An 18,598-nucleotide genomic window follows, 5' to 3' on the forward strand; every position below is an offset into this window, starting at 1 on the left:
ATGGTATTTTCAAAAGACTAATTTAACCTTGCTAAAAGAAAAGCACTGGTTTTTCAACTAATGTGGTCTCACTTGGAGTCTGAGAAAGAGAAAAAAGAAAAACAACTGCCTACCATACACCAATTTGGAGTTCTGCTGCTTCAATTCTCTGATTATGTCGACTACCATTACAAGGAATGATTTATCTCTTGTGTAACCTTTGGGAAGAAAAATAACAAAGTGAATATGAATTAGTTTCACCAAATGGGAAAGCTGCCCATGACCTTGATAGAGGAAGAATGGCAACTACTATGAAATGGACATTTTTGAGCTAAAGTGCTCTATGACTATTCAGCATATAATTGAGGAAGCAAGCAAGAACATGGTCAAGGAGCCATTGGGGTTAAGTGACTTGCCCAGGGTCACACAGCTAGGAAGTGCTAAGTGTCTGAGCCAAATTTGAACTCTGGTCCTTCTGACTTCAGCTCTATCAACTGCGCCACCTAGTGGCCCTCAATTCACTATTAAAAAAGCAAACAAACACCATGGGAACAATGTTTACAAGTAAATAATGCCCCTGAATCATAAGGTTTCCGGCATTCTGTATTAAGGATTAACTATTTTCTTTTTAGCTGTTATTTTTTTAAAAAGAACACTATACAAATTGTATTCTACAAATAGAATAATGATTATTTTATAGGAAATGCATAGGCAGGGAGTCAAATCCTCAAAAGTACTTGTAATATGATGAGAACAGTATAAAGTACTATTTAATCAAAAAACAACAATTTTAAAAAATACTTTTTGCTGTTATTTCCCTGAGGTCGCCATATTTAAGAAAAATTCCCTAAGTTTTAATACAAGAATTATACCATTAATGAAGGATGAATTCCTCTAGTCAAAATATCTAAGGATAATCTTATAAATTAAGAAAACAAAGTGTTAAAATAAAATAGAGCCCTTAAGAATAATACTAATAAGGGTAATAGTTACTTCTCCCCATCAGGACTCAATCAGAGTGCTCCTCTATCTTATGGGATCTTCAGTCCAATTTTTTTTTTAAAATAGTTTTTATTTACCAGATACATGCATGGGTAATTTCACAGCATTGACAATTGCCAAACCTTTTGTTCTAATTTTACCCCTCCTGCCCCCCTCCCAGATGGCAGGTTGTTCAACATGTTAAAATATAAATTAAGTACAATATATGTATACATGTCTAAACAGTTGTTTTGCTGTACAAAAAGAATCGGACTTTGAAATAGTGTTAAGGAAATCCAAAATGCAGGCGAACAAAGTTAGAGGGATTGGGAATTCTATGTAGTGGTTCGTAGTCATCTCCCAGAGTTCTCCTGCTGGGTGTAGCTGGTTCAGTCCAATTTTGAATGGCAAATTGAGCCTCTTCTCCCCACTCCTCAATTCAGGGCATGCAGTTTGCTTTTATACAAGAGAAATTTAGTTGCTATGCCCTGATTATCAATTTCAGGTATTCTGCTTCATCTGCATCCAAGAATAATATCCAGTTTTCCAATGGGCAAAAGACAAATAGGCTTAAACCCAAAAACAATTTGCCCTACAAAGCTAATTATGTCTTGGAAGGAGGGAAAAGGGAGAACCTTCATGTATTCTTTATGAAAAGGCAAAAATCTAGAGAAACCTAGAAAGGTAAATTTGCGCAATTGTAAAGAGCTATATGTTGATGTCTTGCTAACATTCTAAAAAGAAACAAAAAATAGCTTTTAAACTTAATGTTTTCAGAGGAGAGAAGAATAGCATTCTGATACCTTAAAAGCTGGGCTTTTAAAGTACAAAAAAAAAAAAGAGGAGAGAACAAGTACATTATTATAAAAAAAGGGGGAGAATTATTTTGTAATCTATTATAAATAGAATGTGTAAGAAGGATATACAAACATGGAGGAAGAGTGGGGAAGTGGGAATCATCTGAATCTTACTTCTCTTGAAGATATTGAGGGAAGATATACACACACAAACACAACATACCCAGAATGCTAAGAAACTTCCTGATCCTGAAGGGGGATTAAAAGAAGGGGGGAGATGCATGCAACAACGAAGACAACCTTAGACAATTAAGGAACAGCTAAACAAATTATGGCATACGAACAGAATGGGATATTGCTGCATTGACAAGAGGATTTTAGAGAATCCTAAATAATATGAACTTAACATCTAATAAAGTTAGCAGAACCAGGAGAATAATTTATATAAGGACAATTATATCATAAAGAAAAACATCTTTGAAATACTTAATTTGAAAGATATTTATGATGAAATGATATGCAAATGCATATCTTCTCACAGAGAGGTAATACACAAAATGCATATAAAACATGTAAAGAACTGTGTCAAATTTCTAAGAAAACAAGTCATTCCCAAATTGACAAATAATCAAAGGATATGAACAATTTTCAGATGATGAAATTAAAACCATATGTAGTTAATTAAATAACTAAATAGTGTTCTAAATCACTATTGATTAGACAAATGTAAATTAAAAACAACTCTGTGAAGTACCACCTCACACCTCTCAAATTGTCTAAAATGACAGGAAATGACAATGATAAATGTTGGAGGGGATGTGGGAAAACTGGGACATTAATACATTTTTTGGTAGAGTTGTGAAATGATCCATTTAGATTAGAGAGCAATTTGGAACTATGCCCAAAGGGTTATCAAATTGTGAATAACCTTTGACCCAGCAGTGCCGTTATTAGGTGTATATCCCAAGGAAATCTTACAGAAGGGAAAAGAATCCACATGTGCAAAAATGTTTGTAGCAGCTCTTGTTGTGGTAGCAACGAAATGGAAAAGGAGTAAATGCCCATCAGTTGGGGAATGGCTGAACTAGTTGCTACATGAAGACAATGGAATATTATTGTATACTATAAAAAATGATGAACAAGCGATTATAGAAAGGCCTAGAAAGATTTACAAGAACTGGGCTGATGCTGAGCGAAACAAGAACCAGGAATACATTGTACATAGTAACAGCAAGACTATGTGATGATCAAATATGAAAGACTTGGTTCTTCTTAGTGGTTCAGTGATCAAAGCAATCCCAATAGACTTTAGACAGAAAATGCCATCTGCATCCAGAAAAAGAACCAAGGAAACTGAATGTAAATCAACATATACTATGTTCACCTCTTTTTTCTGAAAACCTCTCCATGGTTTTTCCCTTTTGCTCTAGCAAATAAATAACCTGAGGGAAAAAAGATTGCTTTTGCACAGGGGGAAGGGAGATGAGAACATGTACCCATTTGTACCCATATGACAGAGAACATGTAATTGGCTTTGTAAATAATCATCTGCAGGGAGCTATGTCAAAATAAGGTGAACACTAAGGGGAGTTATAATTGGAATGGAGATTTATACTCAAACAGAGGAATTAGTGTTTGTTTCTAGGTAAGCTATAACCTCTGTAGTAACAGGGAATGAGAAACAAGGAGCGATTTACATTTAGGGAACAGAATATAAAATCGTGCTTTAGCAGGTTCCTATGTTCCCGTTCTTGTAACATCATGAATAAAAATATTTTGACTTCATCAGTGAGTTTGCAGATTTCCTGGTAATATGCTTATCTCTTACAACATAGAAGTAGCAATAATGATATACAGAAATAGAAGGACAGAGTAACATTTTTTTAAAATGAACAAAAACACTATGGTTGTCCTTGGGAGGTACAGGAAGGCTACCGTTGAGTGAGTAACTAAGCCAGACACATTAATATAATAAGCTGCTTGGAGTGCAGGGTGACCAGGCCCTAAAAACAGGTAAACTCAATCAGGATGCAAAAATGTAGCAGGTACACACATGCATGTGTGCATGAACATACATGAGAAACAGAACAAAGATAATTTTGAAAGTAAAAGCTGAACCATATACTGTTTTTAAAAAGGCATGGGATATGAAATACAGAATTTCATAAAGAATTATACTTTTGTACTTTTTAGTTGTTTCCTATGGCAGGGTTAAGCTACAGTAAAATTAAGTAAAGCTAAGTTATATGAAAAGGGCAAGAAAGCAGATGGTAATGCCTAGGGAGCTCTGTGTTCATATTCTTTGTCTACCAAGAAGTAAAAAAAGGACATAAACAGTATGTTTGTCTTCTATAAAGATAAAATTTCCTTTCCTAGTCATATATACTAACATAACAATATAACTAAGATTCCTTTTGAGGAAAAGGGAAGGAGTCTATCTTCTTACCTGTGAGAACATAGTCATATTTATTTACGTTGTTCAGCTTCAGACCTTCATACAGCTCATGGAGTTCATTTGAATTTAACACTTGACCTTTCCAATTTGGATAACCTAAAAAAAAAAAAAAAAAGTACTGAGGCCTTTACTTACAATTGTAGATATGACAATACTTGTTTTGCAAAGTAGCATTCTGGATATAAATCATCTTTTTATTACTTTAAAAATTTTCCTCTTTATTCTAAACTGAACCAATACATAAAACTCATAATGCACACGTGTTAAGCTATAAGTTCAGAATATAACTTTTCTGAAGAATGGGCAGTGTCTCTAATGAAATTTTAAAATCACATAACTGGTTATTGTTTTTTTCTAGAATAACTCCTTTATAACATCATCTAAGTAATCACTTTCATCTCCATGTGAATAAGTTTCAGATAATTTCATCACAGCAGGTTTGAATAAGATGGAAACAAACAGGTAAAAATAGAATAGGGGTTCTTTTTAGAAATGTCAGAGATAAGAGTGAAGTGCCAAAATAGGGGAAAGTGGTGAGGTAGGCTCCCCTTGACAAGTTCTTCCAAAGAGATCTAGAAAATGTTATAAGAATGAATCTAGATGAAAATATTCAGAAAGTATCAAAAAGAGTTCTTTGTCTTGCCCTGCTAAGTATTTGGAAGAATTTGGAAGAGATTCTGAAGTGTCCTTCCAACATTAAGGACAAATTAGGATCATAAGGTGGGTACACTCAAAAGAGAGGCTGTGGCAATAAGGCAAAGAGGAGGTCTCCAAATCAAACTCATCTGGACTATACCATGACATTTGTGATGGGAAGTCACCCATCCCACAATTTTAGATCCAGGGCAGACTGAGGACGTGATTTTCCTGAGGAAGAAGGACTTGTATAATGTAAGGAAGCTAGCAACAGCAGCAGTGGTATAGTTCAGGATCTAATGACTTCCAGCATCTAGCTAAGTCTGCCAAGAAATAACCACAGCAGGAATCTTAGACTACAACCCTAACATCAACTATAACACAGAATCTGCTCTCTATAACTAAGGTGGGGTTGGCAGAGAAAGTCTGAGAAATGATAAGATTAATACTCCTTGAGGCAATCAGGGAAAGACACAAATGAGGATAGGTCCATTTCTGTACAGGTCTTGGCAAAACTAACTCTTTTCCTATATCCACCTTCCTGTATCTGATGAGAAAGCCAAGTTAAGATGTCAAACCCCCAAGATAAATTTTCCCTATAAATCTGTCCATTGCCTATGCCATCTTTGCTAAGGCAAAGGTCAGTCTGCCATGGTGTTCTGCCTCATGTCTTTCTCCTCACTCCTCCCTGATGCCTTGTGATATCTTTCTCCTCAGAATTAACTACCTCTTTTGGGGTACTAAACTCCTCTGTGGAATTAGCCTGCCAGTTAATGGCATATTCTCATCTCATCTTTTTCTTGTGAGTCCCATTAGGGAACTTGTCTTTTCCACTGTTAATTGTTAAAAACCTCTTCATTTTGTCCTTAAGTTCTTCTCATAAATAAAAATACCTTTTGGCAATGAGAAAGCCATTGAGAATTTTTCACATGTTAATTGCTACCAAACCCCATATTGGGTGGCAAATCACAACCTCATCATAGATATGGTCTATTCTTGTAGATCCAAACTCAGGTCTGGAACTTGCAGGGCTCAGACCGAGAGCTGCCATTAGACTACTTTATATCAGACTACTTTGAGAGCCTAGAAAGCTTGCAAGTCTCCAGTATGTTCCTGAGATTTTCAATAATCAAGAAAGAAGGAATAATGATGTGATTTATGATGTGGAGCACCAAAAGTTGGGGTTTGGCCATGTGAAGAATTCACAATGGCCATTCTCTTTGGCAAAAGGTAGATTTAGGGAAGAGGTTACAGACAAAATGGAGGGATACAGTAGAGGCCAGAAATGGTAAATATGAAAGAGTGGGACAGGATATGAAAGACAAATTCCTTAGTGGAACTCACAATTACCCAATAGAAAGGGAGCATCCCGTGAGATTGGGGTTTACCTTTAGCTTGTAGGCTAAATCTTGAGAGGAACTTATCACCCTAAAAAATAAGGAGTCATAAGGAGAAATGGGGTTGAGAACCATAGTGGGAGTTAGGGGAAATACCATGTGGCATAGGGAAGAGGTATAATGACAAGAGACATGACAACAAAGCAGGCTGACCCAAAGGAAGGTGACAAAGCCATGGGCCATAAACTGTTTTATATGGAAAATTTAGCTTCAGGGTTTTGACATAACTTGGATTTCTGATTGAATTAACCTTAGAAGATGAGACCAAAGAACTAAACTCCATTATCAGAGCCTTCTTCCTACTTGACTAAGGGATTAATTTTTATCAATTTCTCAGCTAAGCACACCTAAAATTGAAGACCACAAATCTAGATCTTACCTCCAGAAGCACCACCCTGAGCCCAACCCCTATTATCAAAGTTCATATAAGAAAATAAACAAACAGAATGCTATAGAAAATAGCTCCAAATCATCTCTAAGCAATGTCTGAGAACAATACATCTTAGGCACAAAACCCAATACTTAGAAAAGATGAAACAAGAGTTAAGAAAATGTGAAGCATCAGTTAAACAGACTGTGGTGAAAACATGAAGAATCATTGGACTATCTGAACACCATGACCTAAAAAAAAGTCTGGACACCCCATCCTAAGAAATCTTAAAAAGAAAACTGCCCAAATCTCTTAAAACCAGGGGCTAAAGTAGAAATAGAAAGAATCTAATGATCACCTCTAGAAACTCCAAAATAAAAACTCCCAGGAATATCACAGCCAAAACCTAGAATTCCTATGTCAAAGAGAATACTAAAAGAAGCCAGAAAGCTACCACCATAAAGACAGAATTTGTAATGATATATGTCAAGGATAGGTCAAGAATAACTTATTCAGCTCAACTGAATTATAAAGTAATTAAAGGGAGAAAATGGATTTTTAGTGAAAGAGAACTTCTAAGCATTTGATTGGAAATAAAAAGGAAAACTATGCATAAACTTTGAATTAAAAATACATGATTGAAGAGAAATACAAAAAAACATGCATGAATGGAGGAGTGATAAGGTCTTGAATGTTAAGTGTGTTGGTTAGAGAGAAACAGAAGAAATGATGCCTGAGGCAGACAGGGAGAAGGCTCAGAGACCCACCCCCTGGAGAAGTCATCCAGTCAGAAATCCAAATTAAGTCAAATGGAGGCCCACCCTAGGTAGGAGTCTTGGGCAGCTATACATGCCCTTTCAGAAATCCCAGTCATGTTCCTGAGGTTAAATTTTTCCCTATAAAAATCTACTTATGGCCATGCCATATTCATTGCTCTTCTTGGGTCAGTCTTCCACGGCACTCTACCTCATAGTGTCTTTTTCGTTACCCCTCCCCATTTCATGTGCTCTCTCTAACTCTACTATGCTTCCCATCTCCACTTCTTACAGCAAACTCTTTTAGGGAGGCTGTTTAGTCCCTTTCAGAATTTAGTGTACCAACTAAGGACATGCCCCAATTTCATGGGGGGCTTCCTTTTTACTGGGAAATTGAGTTCTTTTGAGAAACTTGCATTTCATTACCATTACTTACCATTCCTGGAGTCCCTAAATAAATCTACCTTTTGCCAAAGAGAATATAAATTCACATAACTAAACCTCAACTTTTGGTGCCTGTCATCATTTGGTATCAGCCACATCAGGGGAATAAACTTCTTACATACAAAAATAATAAAGATGACATTTGTGAGAAATCTTAGAGAAATAAATGAAACAAATTAGAAAAATGAAACCCACAAGGACAGCAAAGAATAATCAAGGATGGAGGTTAGCTTTCCCCCCAAAGAATGTAAGAATGTAAGTTCTTTGGTGGCAGGGACTGGGTTTTATAATCAGTAGTGATGGCCAGAGATTTGAAAAGAATCTTTTGTTTTTAGGCCTTCACTGTTAGTTTCCCTCTTCTAGAATGTAAGTGTGTGGAGTAAGGTATGGTGAAGAATTTACAGATTAAGCACATATTGATCAGAGACTGCTAGCTAATGTAAAATCAGGCCTATAGGCCCCAGTAGTCCTGTGAAGGCCTAGGCTGCATTCTTTTGCCCAAATAGGGATTAACCTATAAGTGGCCGAAGAAGCTATAAATCACATTGTCAGCTGCATTCCACTGACCAAATATGACCAATCACAACCTATGGAGGGTGGGATTTTGAAGGTTCTTTGTCTGAAATGTATAAAAGTCGTGAGCATCTTCAAGGCAGTGGCTCTCTCCTGCTGTGAATCTGGCTCACAGACCAGGATGGGGTCTGCTTCTCAAGATTCTAATAAATAATTCTGTTTTTCTATGAGTGATCTTTGAGTAGTCATTTTTGGATAGGATTTTCTATCCCTCACAGTTTGGGGGCTCGGTCCGGGATGAGTCTTTGGGGGAGATGGCTGCACATCCCGAACAGGGATAGGCGCGCCCACGGATAGTTTTTTTCTGTGTTCTCTGGCTCTGAGTGTGTAGGCTCCCTCCCTCTCTGACAAAAGATGTAGAGATACTCAGTGAAAAGCAGAATTGAAGATAAAAAGGAGAAATAGAGTCCTGATGAGCCGGCGGTGGTCTAAGCAAACACGTGTTTCTCCAGGTGAGCTTAGAAATCTGAGGGTCTTGGGAATTTGGGAATAGGTTATTTTAATGTTATTTAGTATAAAATTTGCTTGTGATTTTAAACTTTTTAACCTGATGCACTAATTTGTAAGTAAATGGAACTTGGCTATTTTAAAACTGATGGGAGAGTTTTCCCCTTAAAGCAGTTTTCAGAGCCTGCTAGAGGAAAGAGCAATAAAGCTTTATCTGATCAAAAACTGGCAGAAGAGGTCATAAAAGCTGCCTGAGAGAGAGCTGCTAATACTGTCAGAAGAATACTCAGACAAAAGAAAAAGAAAGAAAACTTTTAAAAGCAGCTGTATTAGTTTGATTCAGTATGTTACCCAAATTTCTTAACATTGTTCTTACAACTTAACAGGGCTTTTAAATCAGCAAAACAGACTAGGGGCTTTTCCCAGGACCCCTGCCCCTGGAGAGAATATTTCACCTAGAACATTCTTCCCTCCCAGAATTCAAATGGAGTTTCTCTAAACTTCCAAGCCCATTTATTGCATCTCTCTGCCTTCCCAGAGAATGCCTAGATATTCCATGATTTAAAACCAATGCATTCTGAGCCACTCTGAAAGAATTACTACTCTGACTGAATCTCTAAGCCTGCAACACAGAGGCTGAACTCTTATCTCTTACCAACTTGCTAACTTTTAACACGGGACAGAAACAATACAAAGCACAAACATAAGTTCTAGCTTGGAGACAGGGTCCTGGTTCGGACATGGAAGGAGGACAAGCTGACCCTGAGCTGGAAAGGACCGTTCCAGATCCTGTTGATTTCAGATACAGCAATACGCATCCAAAAGGAAGGTTGGACACATCACACTCGAGTCAAAGGTCCCATGGATGCACCAAAGAAGTGGGCAGTAGAGACTGATCCAGGAACATTGAAAGTGGCTGAGCAAAGACTGATGAATTGTGCATGTAAAATCTTTTTGACTTGTCTCATTTGGGGAACTGTCTTGGAACTTTTCTTATTTGTACTAGATATTACAATTTATTGAACTGTATTGTTAGAAATTAGGGGTATTATACACTACTAAGGGGAATGGGGTGTGAGCCAAACCCAAAGGGTTGGAGAATGTGCCTTGTATATGCATGTATGATTTTATGTGAGTACACCCTTTGTGCTGGTACCTCGAGAACAGTGAGGTATGAAAATACCTTTCAAACCCTGATCTAAACAATAGCCACTAGCTTTAAAATTGACTGGCTGTTGGATATGTGGGGGACCTGATCAACTTACACAGTGGCCCTGGGTTTATGTTCCCCTGTCTCTGGCCTGGAGCTTGAGCAACAGGTCAGTAATACACAATGGAACAGGTCTCTAGTCAGCAGAAGAAAAGCATCACTGGACCCTGACCAGTACAGTTTTAGGGAGATATTGCCTATATCAGACTGGTCTCCCCATGGATGGGAGAAAGTGAGTATACATGGACATTTACTTGCAGGTCAGAGAAGGGAGCTATCATAGACTACAATAGGCATGTGAATAGATGGAATCAAACCAGTATTATTTGTTATGATGGATCAGTAATTCGCTGTATCCAAAGTTCTGATAGGAGTGAGGGGTGTGCGAGGAAAATGGCACCTGCCTATTTAATCCCTGATTGAGAAGGACCCCAGATATGGACATGTATAACCTTGAATAGCATAGCAACAGGTTCAACTTACATTTCAATGGAATGGAAGTGGAAGAATAGAGAAGGCACTGTTAGGAAAATGTTTAATAGTTTCTGGAGCATCAGGATCTATCTGGGGGAAATGGTTGCATCTACCAGTGGGTAGTTGAAAGTCATCTTTGGAGCTGTAATTCTAATCCGGGGAGGGGAGGGGCCCTTAGGTCCCTAAGATGTGAGGTATTTTTCGCCTTCAAGTGGACCCTTCATATTTTAGTATGAAAATAATCCTGCCCTGAAGGGGCATTATTGGATCTGTGGTCAGACAGCTTATACTCATTTACCCAAAAATGGGACTGGGGTTTGTTATATAGGTATAATTAGACCTAAATTTTTCTTTCTCTCATCAAGCATTGGCAGGTAATTGGGGATATGGTTATACAAAGATTTGGAAAGGGAAACACGAAGTGTGGACCGCTCCCTAACCTGCATTGATTCTTCTTTGACCCAAACAAATGATGCCAATGGGTGGGGAAATGCCTGGCCTCCAGAGAGAATTATAAAAGAATACAGACTGGCAACATGGGCCCAGGATGGTAGTCAGGGAGGTATCAAACACTGATATATGTGTTAAATCGGTTGATTAGGCTACAGGCAGTCCTTGAGGTAATAATTAACCAAACTGCTCAGGCCCTTGATCTATTAGTCTATCAGTCCACCTAAACAATGGAAGCCGTTTTATAACAGATTAATTTTAGATTATTTGCTAGCAGAGGAAGGAGGGGTCTGTGGGAAATTAAACTTGTCTACTTGTTGCATGCAAATTGATGACAAGGGACAAGTGGTAAAAGAAATTACAAAAGGCATTCACAGAATAGTTCATGTGCCTGTACAGATATGTAAATCCCCTTGTTCTAATAGCTGGTGGTCCTGGTTTAATGGTAGCTGTTGGAAAGAACTCTTATGGTGTGGACTAATTGCTATCAGTGGTATTATATTGTTACCATTACACTTACCCTGTACGATTACACTAATAACCAAAATAGTCCAACGATCCCTTTCAAAATTATTGCATCCAGAGGATGCTGTTAAAATGATGATTCTCCAGAAAAGAGGCTGGAGGGTGTTGAAAGGGAATAATTCTGATAGTGAACTTGATAAACAATATTTAAGCTTGTTAACTGATTCTGAGCAATGTGTGAGTTCTTCATAGAGCATGTGATAAAAATCATTTACATATTAGGAGTGGGGAGCTGTGTGGAGTAACGTATGGTGAAGAACTTAGAGATTAAGCACATATTGATCAGAGACTGCTAGCTAATGTAAAATCAGGCCTATAGGCCCCAGTCCTGTGAAGGCCTGGGCTGCATTCCTTTGCTCAAATAGGGATTAACCTAGAAGTGGCCGAAGAAGCTATAAATCACATTGTCAGCTGCATTCCACTGACCAAATATGACCAATCACAACCTATGGAGGGTGGGATTTTGAAGGTTCTTTGTCTGAAATGTATAAAAGTCGTGAGCATCTTCAAGGGAGTGGCTCTCTCCTGCTGTGAATCTGGCTCACAGACCAGGATGGGGTTTGCTTCTCAAGATTCTAATAAATAATTCTGTTTTTCTATGAGTGATCTTTAAGTAGTCATTTTTGGATAGGATTTTCTATCCCTCACATAAGCATCTTGTAAACAGGGATTGGCTGTAATGAAGCAGGATCATGTAACTTCCTCAACATCCAATTAATGAGCAATCAGGTTAGAGACTTGTGCTTCAGGATAGAAAATAAAATATGTCTTTAGAGTTTCAAAAACTACTACTGTAGACTAGTGTACCTAGATACCCACTCTTGAAAGAATGTAAAATAAATCTTTCCTGAATTGGAATCAGTGGAGTTCTTTGTAAGATACTTGTTTTTTCTTGGGATGGGTGCTAGATCCTCTTTCTCAAATTAACTAATCAGAGACATCTTCAGGTACAAAGAGAAAGCATTTATTTAGGCCTGCAAGGAGAGGCCCACCATCTCAGCTCCCAATATGTGCCTGACCTGACAAGCAGGAAATTGGACAACTGATTAAATAGCAAAAAGATGCATATTTTTTCATTAGATAGACTAAAAGGAAGTAACCCTACCTGACCAATGGTCAACAATGTTGTCTGCTTTCTGTGGATCACTTCTTCCTTCACTGAACTAGGGTCTTGGTCTTTAGAGACCTCTACCCTAGATCATGTGACTTCTTGCAACTTGGGCCCTAGACCAGATCTTCTGGCTCTGCAGACCTCTGGGAATAGGGATCCCATGACTCAGGCCTAAGGTTTGACCTACTTTTTGAGAAAGCTTCATCTAGTCCCTTTTAGTTCTTACTATGTATCCCCTCTGAATCTTAATCATTATCAGGGTTCACAGAGTTTCACATCTTCTGGGAGTGGCTTTATTATTTCTTAAGAATGGAAAGAGGAAGGAGAGGTATACATAGGAATAAGGGACGAAAGATGGAAGATTAGGGAGAATTATCTCACAGTCCAAGGAACACATGTAGACATCCACACAAACTAAGTAGGAGAAGATAAGGAAAAGTAGATGACATGATTCATTCATCTTGATGGGGTGCACTGTTATGCCAGTTCTCAGTCTCCCTAATTATCCTGGCCAAGTCCTGACTCGGTTTCTGTGCTTCAGCTAAAAGTTCAGTCCGGCAAAACCTCCCCTCCTCTTTATCAGAATACTTGATAAGGATAAAAGAGCTTATATTTTAGAATATCAGAATGCCTCTCCCCATCCCAAGGCATAGGAATGTCAGATACTGTCTTATCAAGATGCTAATCCCTAAATCCAGGGTGCCTCCCCCAGATTATGTCATCTCATCTCCAGAGGCTCACCCCACCCTGTCAGAGTCTTGCTCCAGCTCTCAGCACTCTGCCTCAGCCCCAGTATAAGTGTATATAAGTCATTGAAAACTCACCTTTTTCGCTGGATTCTTGGAGACTTTGAGATCATTCAGCCCAGGGACCAAACCATGGATCCATTTGATCCCAATATTATCTCTCCATTTAAAAAATTATTAAATACTCTCAAATCTCTATCTTGCTCAGAAATGTCATCATAATCCTGAGACCCCCTGACCTTAGAAATGCTATAGTAATATAATTATATATTTCTTCCCCTAGTTTTTAGGGAAGATATGTAGTCCTCCAAATATTCCCATCAGATAAATAATAAACCAAATAATTGGTCAGTGATAACAAAGTTCCTGAGACAATAATGAATAGATTTCCCCTCAAACTTACTCCTAACCCATAAAATTAGCAGTTAAGTAACATGAAGATCCTGATCTCGGACCTTAGCCAAGAGTTAAAGAGTTAAGCCCTATTACATTCTACTGTTGATATTGGGAGGTGTTTTCCCAAATAATGGGGAGCAGGTAACCCCAAAAGCATATTGGTTATGTGCCAGTGTCTGAGTTGTCTCAAAAGAATTTGTAGACTTAGACCATCACCAAATCAAAGCTAAAGCAGGCTAAATCCATGTTCCCTACTGGATCCCAGGTTAACTAACAAGAAGGCTCTCCATTAAGGTGTGGCAAGTGAGGGATTATGCCATTGAATGGATGACTAACCCAAAAGGATTATTTTCCCCACTATCACTTCCTGATACTCACTTTCTGATGGAGAGGTGAAAGACTAGAAGGTGAATGTTGAAAACTATCTTTGTATGTATTTGGAAAAGTAAAAATGTATCCAAAAAAAAATTCAGCAAAAACATACTAATGAAGGTGATTGCTCCTAGTCAATGATTTAATTAGACTAGTAGGCATCAAGAGCTTTGTGAAGAAGCAAGCAAAAGAACTGGAGACAGAGAAAGATGTATTCAATATATATAATCCTAGTCATGTGTCCTCCAGACAAATTTAGAACTGGATATATGTTCTCATGTATTTCAAACTCTCCTGCAAATACCTTTAGCATCTGTGACCATCTCCAAGGCATGCAGTCTCTACTTAAGGCACAATTTGCATTTTCCCCTGAAACTTCAGACTGGGCTGCTCCCAGCAAAGAAGTTAGTCTATTTCATGGAAAATGTGGGGGCCATTCTCTTGTTTCCTCCTCATCCCACATAATACAAGTATTTACAAAGTATGTTAAGGTCTCCAGAAAAAAAAACATTCCTTACTAATACAAATTCCTCTGCAGGCACAAGCTATTCTATTTCATTTCATTTTCTTCAGCAAAAGGTTCCCCTGTATCATACCCATTCTTTCACTTGTCTCCCATTTTTCCCAAGACTGAGCAGTTTCCCAATTGCCTAGAGTACATTCATGTCCCCTATTCTTAAAAAAACTTATTTGATCCACATCTTTTCCTTATTCCCTTCAAATGAAACTGCTTTCTCCAAAATGACCATTGATCTATTAATTACCACCTCTAACAGCTTGTTCTCAACCTTTATCTTTCTTTTTTTTATATATAGTTTTTTCATTTACAACATATATGCATGGGTAATTTTTAGCATTGACAAGCAAAACTTTTTGTTCCAACTTTTCCCCTCCTTTCCCCCATACCCCCCTCCGCCAAATGGCAGGTTAACCAATACATGTTAAATATGTTAAAGTATAAATTAAATACAATATATGTATACATATCCATACAGTTATTTTGCTGCACAAGAAGAATCAGACTTTGAAATAATGTACAATTAACCTATGAAGGAAATAAAAAATGCAAGTGGACAAAAACAGAGGGATTAGAAATGCTATGTAGTGATTCACTCATTTCCCAGAGTTCTTTTGCTGAGTGTAGCTGGTTCTATTCATTATTGAACAAATGGAACTGATTTGTCAACCTTTATCTTTCTTGACCTCTTTGCAGCCATTAACACTGCTGGTCATCCTCTTTTGTCGGATGAGTACTAGATGCCCTTCCCCCAAATTAACTAATCAGAGACATCTTCAGGTACAAAGAGAAAGCATTTATTTAGTCCCTTCTGAAGGGAGAGGCCCAGCACACTCAGGAGGCATCTCAGCTCCCAACATGTGCTTTACTTGATAAGCTGAAAGCAGTAAAGCTGGTTAAATAGCAAAATATCCAAGTCTTTTCATTGGATAAACTAAAAAGAAGTAACCCTCATTACCAAATGGTCAACATTGTTGTCTGCTTCCTGTGGATCACGTTACTTTCTTCATTGACCTAGGGTCTTGGCCTTTAGAGACCTCTAGGCCTAGAGATCCTGTGACTTCTTACAACCTGGGGCCCAAAACCTGATCTTCTGGCTCTGCAGATGTCTGAGAATAGGGATCACCTGATTTAGGCCTAGTCTCAGACTTTCTGCGAAATCTTCACCTATCTATCTCACTCACTCTTCTCCCCAAGTTTTCATGTTACTGTTGTATCCTAGATCTCTTGTCTGAACATTCCTTTTTAGTCTAAACACATAAAATTTAACTCATCTACTGCACCCAAAATTCCCTACTGAGAGTACCAACATCCTCTCAGGTACCTAGGGCAGCAACCTAGATGACATCCTCATTCTTTCCTAATTAGCTCTTGTGTTCTATCTTGTAAAGCCAAGTCATGTCACATAATTCCCCACTGTAGGGGTTCCTTAATGTCAACAAGTCCAAAAATCAATTTTGGCTTTTAAAGGCTTCAGTAACCTGGCTCTTCCAATTTTTCAAGGATTCTTACACCTTATAAAGTTACTAAGTTCTTACCAAGAGCTACAAACCTGCTGCTCAAGGCAGGAAAGAATTTTATTTTACATTCTTGCAAAAGTTATTTGCAACATAACATCTAAACTAACAGGCACATTTAAAATCAATAAAATATTCCTTTTCATACCCTTTCCCCAAAATGCAAAGCCCTCTTCTGATTCCCCACTGGCTGAGTACTACAGATGGTATAGCCTATCCAGACAGCCTAATTCCCCCCATGTTGCATTTTCATTTTTCTTCATTTCTTTAAGTTTTGTAACTGTTTTCTCACATGACTCATATCAAAGTACTTATCAAGAGTACTTATTGTACTCTTCAATCCAGCAAGTCTAGTCTTCTTACTGTTCCACCTTCGTTGGTTACCTCCTGTGACTGGAATGTTCTCTCTTTATCTCTCCTACTAGTTTTCCTGGCTTCAAATCTGACTTCCTAAGCTTTCTTATTCTTCATGCTTCCCTCTGAGACTATCTCTAATTTATTAGATGTGTGCTATAAATATGCATAATATCTATGCACACATATAAGCATACACAAACATACATACATACAAATATATATATATATGCCCAAGACTCAGCAGACTAGTGAAGTTAACTGGAAATCACCCTGCATTCCATTAGACAAATTTGCCTTGCTTGGATCAAAGCCTCCACTGCACTTCCAAGTCATTCCTGTGCCACAATTCCTTGTGTATACCCAATGGTATAGTGGTAAATGTTTAACAATCAGATCCAAGGGGAAAAATATACTCAATTATTTTTAAGCATAATGGGAATTATGTTAACATTTGCCATTAGTTTCTTAAGTATAGAAAAACAAAATAAGTAAAGCTTTGGATCTGTCACTTTTTGTTGGTTTTCTGAGGTGTAAAATGAATATATTAAAAATTCTAAGAGTGGGCTCTCATCCACTGGCTCCAGCTTTGTCTACTCCGCTCTTCTAGATTCCCCTTATGTGTTCCCTTTCCCCATTAGAATATAAGGGAAGAAAGGGAATGGAATAAGTAAAGATATCAAAAGAACGAGATTTGTAAAATTCCATAGGACGGCAAGAAAGTTCCAAGCTTATACTATTATTGCCCCCAAAAGGAAAGTGATTCCCTCCATCTAAGGAGGAAAGGTTAAGTTGAACACAAAGGAACTGGTAAAGTTGCAAAAGAAGTTCAAAAAGATATCTGACAAGTCATTAGAACAATAAATAATTAACTAGGACTAACTAGGACTTGGCCTAAAGAAATCAAAACTAAGACAGCCTCCTCCAAAGATTTGATGAGCTTGAGAAACTTTCTAAAGACTATACATATTCAGCTACAGATAGAGATTGCCTTTTGTTCCTTTTTCTGGGGCTGAATTGAGTTATTTTCATTAGAATGAAAAATTCCTTAGCAAATTCCCCTGAGGGATTTTCAACAGAGAAAGTAAAAACTGTTTTCATAGATGAGATCTGTTCTACTCCACTGAAATCCCTCCCACAGTTAACCACATACCCTAAGAACAATCAGCCTCAGGAGGAACAAAATCTTATTTATCTTCTGAGTGCAATTCCAAAAAAAAAGATAAAATCTTCAGAATTTAGCTATGCATCTCTCTGCCAGGGCAAACTAGATAGGCTAAGAAAGTGGCAGATACCTATCAGTATGAATAGGTATTCTGGGAGAAGAGGAGGAGAGTGGAAAGGAAACACAAAGACCTTAATCTTGCTATCAGAGTAAGCACACCAGGCTGATACATTTCCTGATTCTAAAGGCAATCCTTTCACCCAACAAGCCATAATGCTGCTAAAAAGATTAATTTTCCACAACTATAGAAAATAAATTGAATGTGTGGCACTGATTATAGAGTCAGAGGACCTGGGTTAAATCCTGTTTCTAAGACTTATTCCCTCATCCTATGTATTCAATCAATTGCCAGATATTACCATTTCTACCTATACAGCAACTATCACATGAGACTTTCTCACCTAGAATCATAGAATAGCCTTTTCCCTGGACATGTCAAGAGTGGTACTCCTTACAATCCCTCAGAGTTCTTCAAGAACCACTTTCTAAAGTCTTTTCTATTTCCCCATAACTGCCAGTATCTTCCCAAACTACCTCATACTTAACTGCTTTATATATTTTTATTTATTCCATAAGTACTTATGAATGTCTTTGTTATCACTCCCATTAGAATGTAAGCTCTTTGAGAATTGAGATTACTTAATTTATTGTGCTTATATCTCTAACACCTAGCACAGTATCAGGCATATAGATGCTTTGCAAAAAAAAAAACAAAAAAAAAACGCTTAACAATCCATGGTCCCTTCTATTTGAAATTTTAAGACAATGAACAAAAAACATATATAAAAATTACTCTATATTGGCTAAGTCCTTTTCAGAAATAAACCCACTATGAGGTACTAAAGGGTTCTCTCCCTCATAGTGTCT

General features: G+C 37.7%; 1 protein-coding gene across 1 annotated transcript in view; it reads right to left on the reverse strand.

Moving 5' to 3' along the window:
- The window catches only part of PDXK (pyridoxal kinase), a 54,389-nt gene that overhangs the window by 22,241 nt on the left and 13,550 nt on the right, over positions 1–18,598 (reverse strand). The window contains exons 3-4 of the mRNA XM_074300533.1: positions 4,204–4,308; positions 114–197 (exon numbers count right to left, since the gene is read on the reverse strand). Of these exons, the coding sequence (XP_074156634.1) occupies positions 114–197; positions 4,204–4,308 (189 nt within the window). The remainder of the gene's footprint in view (positions 1–113; positions 198–4,203; positions 4,309–18,598) is intronic.

Source organism: Sminthopsis crassicaudata, chromosome 3, assembly GCF_048593235.1.
Source record: "Sminthopsis crassicaudata isolate SCR6 chromosome 3, ASM4859323v1, whole genome shotgun sequence".
NCBI classification, from domain to species: Eukaryota; Metazoa; Chordata; class Mammalia; order Dasyuromorphia; family Dasyuridae; genus Sminthopsis; species Sminthopsis crassicaudata.